Source organism: Rhinopithecus bieti, unplaced genomic scaffold (genome assembly GCF_001698545.2).
Source record: "Rhinopithecus bieti isolate Rb0 unplaced genomic scaffold, ASM169854v2 scaffold_2453, whole genome shotgun sequence".
NCBI lineage: Eukaryota > Metazoa > Chordata > Mammalia > Primates > Cercopithecidae > Rhinopithecus > Rhinopithecus bieti.
The window spans coordinates 6457983-6467250 of NW_016804447.1; the positions used below are offsets into that span (position 1 = coordinate 6457983).

General features: G+C 40.6%; 1 protein-coding gene across 1 annotated transcript in view; it reads left to right on the forward strand.

Moving 5' to 3' along the window:
* ACP3 (acid phosphatase 3) overlaps positions 1-9268 on the forward strand; it is a 38435-nt gene that overhangs the window by 27092 nt on the left and 2075 nt on the right. The window contains 2 exon segments of the mRNA XM_017868401.1: positions 3658-3740; positions 6469-6572. Coding sequence (XP_017723890.1) covers positions 3658-3740; positions 6469-6572 — 187 coding nt within the window.

Consider the following 9268-nt stretch of genomic DNA (forward strand, 5'->3'; position numbering starts at 1 on the left):
GTAATCAGGGGAATGAGGTATGAAACCAGGATGGTCAGGAGCAAATACATGTGAGATGAATAAAGTAGGTTGGGGCAAAAAGTTTTCGACAGTGGCCATTAATGACATGAGGATGTTGTAGACCTGCTATTACAGAAATCCTGATGGCATGGCACAGAGACAGACTTGGTAGAAATGTGCAAGTCCTTACTTCACATTAAACACATGAGCAACAAGATCCAGCCTTGAGGAAGGGAGAGCCTCCAGAGAGGAGTCTTAGATGGAACCTGGAGTGTTGGAAAAAATTACCAGGCAGGATACATACTGTGTATATGGGCAGAAGCTCAATCTTAGTGCTTAACAACAAAAGATGCAGAGGGTGCCTTGGAAGCCACATAAGCACTCAGCCTCATTTCTGGCACACCAGGTGCCAGCAGTGTGACTCAATCGCAAGCCCCATCAGATGGTAGAAGTGGGACTCTTGATTTATTTCCCGCAACCTAGTTATGGTGGATTCAGGCATCTAGCCCCTCACGACTCAAAGTGCAGTCTACTTTTCAGCATCGGCATCAACTACCACCTGGCTAGAAATACAGGTCCCACTCCCAAATAAGTTGGATCAGGATCTGCATTTGAATAAAATCCCAACATGCTTTATACCAGACGGGAATTGACAGTAGTCTAACAGTAGATGTAGAGATGTGTATATATGAATAAGAAATGGAGTTGCTCCACTTTCCTCATGTTTCCTTTTTTATTCCCCTTGGCTACTAGAAGATTACATTTGGGAGAAGCCACTTCCCCTCTCTGGATCTCTGTTTCACTACCTATGAGGAGATTAAACTAGACTGTGTCTATAAGAGTCCTTCTCTGAGATGTTCCCTAATCTTGGATCCTAAAGGCTGGCACTTGTATGAAACCAGCAGTCCTGCTTTCTGGAAAAAGTCCAGCACCATTGTTAAGCAGGAAGTTTTCTCCTGTGTGGTTCTGCCAAAACAAAAGCTCAGACTGTCATTCAGATCTGGCTGGGCAAGAGAGATTTGTCAACTACGTGTTTGTTGAATGATAAAACAGCTGAACACAGTCCTATACAGAAAACACACATTGTCTAGGTGACAAAGAGTAATGTGGAAACATCAGGGCCATCTTCTAGCCTTTGCTAGTTCTTTGGTTAGTTTGTTTTGTTTTTGTTTCTTTGTATTTTTTGTTTGTCTGTATGTTTGTTTTTGAGACAGGGTCTCACTCTGTCCTCCAGGCTAGAGTGCAGCAGCATGATCACGGCTCACTGTAGCCTTGACCTCCCAGGCTCAGGCGATCCTCCCACCTCAGACTCCCAAGTAGCTGGGACTACAGGCGTGCACCACCATGTCCAGCTAAATTTTTTTAAAAAAATTTTTTGCCAAGACAGGGTCTCCCTATGTTGCCCAGGCTAGTCTTGAACTCCTGGACTCAAGCGATCCTCCACCTTGGCCTCCCAAAATTCTGGGATAGTAGGCATGAACTACTGTGCCCAGTCTAGAATTTTTATTTCATCATTTAACTTCAAGGGTGACACTGTTCAGTAACATACACACACACACACACACACACACACACACACACACACACACACACATCCCAAAAAAAAAAAATCCCTGGGGCAAATTTAGGACCATATGGCTGGTCATATCAGTGAAAAGAGAGCTCTTCTTGCTCTAGGCAAGAGGTAGGCAAACTACTGCCTGTATGCCAAATCCAGCCCACTACCTGGTTTTGTAAATAAAGTTTTATTGAAGTACAGTCACACTTATTCATTTATGCATTGTCTATTGCTGCTTTCATGCTACCACTGCAGAGTTGAGTAGTTGCAATGGATTTTACAACCCACAAAGCCTAAGACATTTACTCTCTGGACTTTTACAGAAAAGTTTGCCAACCTCTGCTATAGACTAGAAATGAAGGAAGTAAAGTTTATGTCTTCAAATCAATGATATTTCATCTAGTTTACGAAGATTTAATAAAGGATAGAACAGATAACTTTGAAGCCAGCTTTCCACTATAGCATGATCTAATGATTACAAATAAAGGTTTTGACACAGGACAAGCTAGATTTAAAGCCCTCCTTCCCTGCTTACAAGTTGTATAATCTGATTAAGTTGCTGAGCCTCTCTGAGCCTCAGTTTCCCCTATAAAACAGAATATTGATATTCCAGAGCCTGAAGATAATCATGATAGTCACCCCAATCGCTTCTGGAATAAGGGTGTAATCATCCCAGAACCAAGAACTGATATATTCATTACCAAAACTGCAGCCTGACCGAAAGGCACTTGTTGACAAAGGGCAAGTTGCTGATTGCATGTGGCTGTCATGGCTCCCAAAAGCTTGGCCACAGAATTTAGCACCAATATGACATGTTAATCAAGCTAAAGTCCCTAATGCATTCCACAAGGCAATCCTCTCTGAGATGGAGGGATTTAGACCTATTAGACATGTACATTCAGATTATCCTGTTCATCCTCAAGGAATTTCCAGCATCTACAGAAAGAGCAGATCACCTACCTTCTTAAATAACCCCTTTTTGTACTTACTGGTGTATACAGACCTGTCTCTTCTTACTGTTTTATGAGTTTTTGGAGGGCAGGGACCAAGTCTGATTCTCCTAGCACAGTATCTGGCTCATCATAGCTGCTCAGTATGTGTTTGCTGAGTGGACTACAGAACCTGAGATTATAGTCAATCTGTTAATATCAATAACCTGCTCATTACAACACACACACACACACACACACACACACACACACACACACACCCTACTGGTCATTCTCAGCCAGGAGAGCACATGCAGGGTAAAGAGACCAACAGAGACACCAGATAGTTATAGGCATCTCTGAAGCAACATGTCCTTAAAACAGGATCTGTTTTGGCACCACAAGGTACCCCACAGCCCTCAGTGCCTACAAATAGGATAAATATTGTAAGCTCTGTATCTATCTTTCACCACCTGAGGAGCAACAGCAGTTAGGTGTTCAGATATAAAGTGTGAAGAGCAAAAGTTTCCTCTACTGAAGACAGACAGAACCTTAAATGAAAGCTAAAGATGCTGGCTGTCCCCCACATAGTGACACCTAGGGTAACGTGGAAAAATGGTCCACAGAGAATAGTCCATGATCTGTACAAACATCCAGAGAGCTGCTTTCTCCCATGGCCTCCCACAGGTCTGACTGCCAGAGAGTAGCAGCAAGACGGGTGAAAACAGAGGAGTACCCGCTGTGCTGTCATTTCAGGTCTGCTCTGGAGAAGAACATGGACTAAGAATTATGTTTTATGATCTGAAAAAGCTGTCTGAAGTTCCTTCCAAGTTTATCAGCCTCCTAACCTGAGCTTTAACAAAACCTGGTATGGTACAGTCCTAGTGTGCCAGTCCAGCTTTCCTCACCTGGCTATGTGTGTCACTTAATATCTCTGGACTTAGGATTCCTTACTTATAAAAGGGTTGAGACGTAGGATTCGGTTTAAAAAAAAAAGGTATGTAAATCACACTACCTAGCACAGAGCAGATGCTCAGCAAAATTAGATCTTTGCCCCACTTCTTAAGTCATGGCAGGGAGAGTCTTCAGCTATGAATTGACAAAAAGCTAATGAACTAAAATAGAAGCTTATGTTTGGTTCAGTTTTGTTACTGATTCATCTCCTTTAAGGTGTCCTGGTCAGTGAAATCCTCAGTCATATGAAGAGAGCAACTCAGATGCCAAGCTACAAAAAACTTATCATGTATTCTGCAGTAAGTATTTTTGTCTTCATTTAGTATCTATTTGTTCAAGTGTGTGATCTCTTGAAGCACAGGACCTCATCTTCTTTATCTTCATTTCCCCATCGCCTCATACGTGGTAGGCACTTGCACAAAGCTTTTAGAATTAAATGCATCATTCTGGCCTTTAAGGGATTTATAATCTAAACTAACAAGAAGACAAACATAAACACTATACAAAACGGTATGAAAATGCCATGCAGGCAAGTGCTTTAGCACCTCAGAAAAGCTAGGCATCCCTTCTGTTCCAAGAGGGCGAAGAAGAGAAGCAGAAAGGATTCCCGGACAAGGAAGCACATCCAACACATCAAGATGAAAGGGGTTAGTAAGTGCTCCGCACTAGTGTGTAGGACAAATAAAGTGAATCATTAGGACAGAGGTGGAAGGCCAGGAGTAGTGCGTGGAAAAGGTGGTACCAAATTAGTGGACATTAACTGTGCTGCTCAATATGGAATCTAGTAGCCATAAGTAGCTACTTACATTTAAATTAATTATGATTAAGTAGAATGAAAAATTAAATCCCTCAGTGTATTAGCCACATTTCAGGTGTTCAAGAGCCATATATAGCCAGTGGCTACTGAATTGGACAACACAGGTATACAACATTTCCATCATCAAGGAAAGTTTTTAGACAGCCCTGATATAGAGTGTCAGAAGTTTATGCTGGATGGCAGCTGAAGGGTCATGCTGTCCTGCTGCTTCTTTGTTTAATTGTAGAAAGAAGCAAGGAAGCAAGGGAGAACCCCCTGTCAGTGTTTGCTCAGGGAAGGCAGGGCAGGGGTGACAGGATAGGAGCAGCATTTTGGAAATTAATTATTTTGTAGAATGACTGGATGTTGGGAACAGGATATGGTGTAGAAAGCTTTTGTGATAGTCTAGAAAAATGGGGATATGGCCTAAAATTAGGGCAGTGACAGGAGAGGAAAAGAGGTGAGCCAGGTTACAAGAAAAGCTGAGTGTGCATTCTCAGTGATGAATTGGAAGTGGGTGGAAGATAATGATGTGGAAGGTGAAGCCCCAGATGAAGTCAAGTTTTCAGTTCTCAATGGCAGGAAGGAGGTGGTCTTGGGCTAGGTAAATGTACTGATTAGACAATGGGTTTGAAATGCCACAGGGGCATCTAAGCAGAAAACTTCATTCAGATGGCAAAGAGAATAGAAGGAGGAAGGAGAAGAAGGACTGCAACTCAAAGTTAGAGCTACATTTGGGAGTAGAAAGAAAACAGAGCAAGAGATCTTAGAAAAGGCTTTCATCTTGGAGAAGCCAGGGAGAGACACAGTGTTGGGGGAAAATTCTGCAATTGTATTATACATTCAAATAGCTGCCCATGGAGTCTGGGATGAGCAGGTAAACAGGACATAGCATGCTGACTCCTTTCACTCACGTCTCCATGACGAAAGGTTTCTCAGCTGTGGCTAGAGAAAGAAAGTCATGTTTTCATTCATGCAAGAAGGTGAAAGAGGTGACTGAAGTTATCGGGAAGTTTGCTTATTATCAGGAGCCCTAAATGGTATAGACTAGGGAAATAGCCGTGGGCAAGAGCAGAGTGCTTCCTGGAGACAGATAGGCCTGAAATTAGTCATTTCTGCCAATTTTTGTAGTGTCTAATCTGATTTCTAGTTTTAACTTATGGTGTGACTTCCAGCATGTCATATCCATAGCTCCTTTTTTCTTTCTCTCTCTCTATTAGATTACTTCTAACCCCTTTTGAATATGTGCATACTGCCATACAGTTTAGGCAGCCAAATGTTATCCCAATTTTGTAGGTATGGAAGTTGAGGATTGCCTAAGTTTAGATAGCTAATCAGTGGCAGAAAGGGGGTTGAAAACCACTCCCCTATACCTTCCAGCCACTCTGGGGTAAACATTTAGCTTTACAATTATTTTTAAATTGCACCCTATACTTTCTGGTATTTTATCTTCCCTAAACATTTAAACCTCATATATTCTTCCACAACTTTAAATCACAGATGATGCTAATCTATAGAAAAATATAATCTAGCATTAATGTGTTTGAAATACTTTGAAAGTATTTTAAAAAGGCACAGCACTTAAGGAGACTTGATTCAAATTTACTTTCTTCCATTATGGGGTTATATGACATTAAGCAAGTTGCTTAATTTCCCTGGGTCTCAATTTCTTCATCTTTTATTATTATTTTTTAAATTATTTTATTTTATCGAGATGGAGTCGCACTCTGTCGCCTTCTGAGTGCAGAGGTGCGATCTTGGCTCACTGAAACCTCTGCCTCTCAGTTTCAAGCAATTCTCCTGTCTCAGTCTCCCAAGTAGCTGGATTTACAGGCCCATGCCACGATACCCAGCATTTTCTTTCTTTCTTTTTTTTTTTTTTTTTTAGTAGGGATGGGGTTTCACCATGTTGGTCATGCTGGTCTCGAACTCCTGACCTCAAGTGATCTGCCTGCCTCGGGCTCCCAAAGCGCTGGGATTACAGGCACGAGTTACCACGCCCAGCCAATTTCTTCATCTTTTAAATAGAAATAATGATACATATCTAAATCATACTGCCTAGCACACCGCTAATATTCAACCAAAATCTTTCCTTCTCTACTTATTAAGTCATTGTGGGGCGCATGGGAAATTGAATTGAATCAGAAGCCATCATGGTGCTCTACAAGTGTTTCATACCTATTGAATGTGAATCTGAACAGGTTTGATAAAATTGATTTCAATCTCTGCAGCATGACACTACTGTGAGTGGACTACAGGTGGCGCTAGATGTTTACAACGGACTCCTTCCTCCCTATGCTGCTTGCCACTTGATGGAATTGTACTTTGAGAAGGGGTAAGTGACTAAGTGCTTTTCAAAACCAGTGTCACTGGACCTTAGGTTTCATTATTATTATTTTGGGTTAAGGGTTGCGTGCCTGTTTGTCTTTGATTTGGTTTTATATTCAGAGGGAAGAATGGTGGTAACAAGCTCTTTGCTAGTCATGTCTCTTTTTTCTTTTTCATGAAGACTTTTATTGGAAAATAACATGCACAGTAGATGAAAAATTTGGGAAATAGCCTATGTAACAGAAATTACATTTTTTAAAAAATTAAGGTATTCTAAGAAGTAGGCATGTATTATATATATACTTGGCAAGAGAAAAATTTATTGATGGTTATATAGTATCTTTTAAATTAAAGAATTCAAACATATTCATTCAGCTTCTGATGATTCATACCCACAAGTCAAGATTCTTCAACTTCTAACTGGTGTCTACCTCTTTGTGACCTGGTGTGGCCCTCCTCAGATGACCACGGCTTATCTTGAAAACCCATTAGAAGGGTCAAAGTTAGAGTAGCCAAGTGTCCCAGTTCACCCAGAATTGACCCATGAAATCTGGTGTTCTCAGAACATGTGAATTTCATTGTTAAAACCAGGAATGTCCTGGAAAAACTGGGGAAGAATTGATTATCACAGCCAAGGTCATGCCAAAAATATTTATCTGCTGTGACAATGACATTCTCATTGGGAGGAGAAGAAGGAGGTGTTTGGGACAAGTCACCAGACTTCATGGGATATTATTAGTGAAATAAGAGCAAGGAAAGGGCTGAGTTAAGGCAGTGACCCCAGAGTTTATTTCAGGATTAGTCAGGGAGATCTATTTTGCCCTTCCTCAAGGCATTCACAATAGCTGCACCCCAACCTGACTGTACAGTTACATGGGGACCTGGCTTAAAAGAGCCCGTGCTTGTTTTAATGATCTGCTGTTGCCATCTTTAAATTGTAATAATGTTTAAGCAATGGGCCCTGTATTTCATTTCGCAAATTTTGTAGTCTTGGATGTAACTTTCTGGCCCCTGAATTTGTAGAGTAAGAAAGTAACAGCACAGAGACTTCATTCTCAAACAATATCTTCACTGCTTACAAAGAGAGTTCTGCACGGTTAGAGAATGGTAGATACATTCTTTATTGAGCCTCTAACTAGATGTCAGGCACAATGAACTAGAACTAAAATGTGGTCTTAGTTAACCTTGCTCTCAAATATCTAGAGTCAGAGTGGAGAGATAAGACCCACAAAATGGAGATTGGCCAAATAGAGCAGAAAATGGGAATGAAAGGACTAGAGACATAAAACCCTCTCTTAATAACAAGTCCAGCACAAGTCTGCCCTTCAAAAGGCCAGTTCTGGGCACAGAGTTAATAAATCCAACCAAATTCCAGGATCAGCTTCAGAAGCAGGCACCATCTCCTTTGGGATAAGACGAGAGAAGCTACTGACTCTACTTGTACCTCCCTGTTCTCTGGTTTCTAGACCCCAGTGGTCCAGAGCTTGCTTTCGGGATGCACAGAAGCATTTTCTCCCACTGAATTGCCTTCTCTTACTACCCTCAGTTAAATCTATATTGCGAATCAAGTATGGAGTATTTTTTCAACTGAAAGGCAGTGACGTACAGAAAAAAATTAACCAAGGGTCACATAAAGCTCAAGTCCAATTTGTTGTTACATTAGGATTTTTTTTTATTGGCATTCTAGGGAAATATCAAAGGTTAAACATGATTGCTTTTAAATTAGGAACAAGGAGGCTTCGAGTTAACAAATTCTGTCTAAGCCTGCTTATTAGGTGATCCTGACTGTGAAGTGATCTCACATTGTCTTATGAGAAGATATGGAGAGAGACAGAAAGAGAGAATATTTTAGATTTTCAGCCACCTTAAATATGTAAACTGTTCAGGTTGTAGAAAAGGTAGCTAAAAATATTCTTTAAAGATTTAATTTTGGGTTAGATACAGAGATTTAAAATCATAGACTATATAAAATAATTCATTAAGTTAATATTGCTTTGTTTCACTTTTACACTTTATAAAATGATTTTATCTAAACTCTTTGTATGCATCTTTTGCTTGTGTCTTCACCACTAAAGCCAATTTTGAGTCTTTTAAAATTGTTTCCCACATATATTCACTAATAAGGGTAATTTTGTCTTCTATATAGATGAACCTCACATTCTTGAAGGCTTAACCCAATGAAAGTTAATTTCACACTTATCTAACAGTACAATGCAGCTGTACATTAATAGATGGAATTCACACGTGGTGATTCAGGCACCCAGGGTTCCCTTTTTGGACCTACAGTTTCAAGAGTGCCATGCTCACTTGCAGGCAGCTTGTAGAAAGGAATGAAAGGGTGGAGGCAGCAACCTGCTTATCAACCATGTCAGCTTTTTAAAAGGGATACATATCATTTCTGCTCACTTTCTACTGGCTAAATTAGTGACTTGGTTCCGCCTAGGTACAAGGGAGTCTTGGCAATGTGGTTACTTCTGAGCCATAATTCAATTCTATGGAAAGAGAATAATGGAGTTTGATGGAGTATTGGTCATCTAGGCCATATCATCTTAAGACAGAAGATGCTGTTACTGAAAAAGTTATTCCAAGACATAAGCATCCATTCATATAATATTAGGGAGGTTTTTGTAAGTTTTTTTTTTGTTTTGTTTTGAGACAGAGTCTTGCTCTGTGGCCCAGGCTGGAGTGCAGTGGCCGGATCTC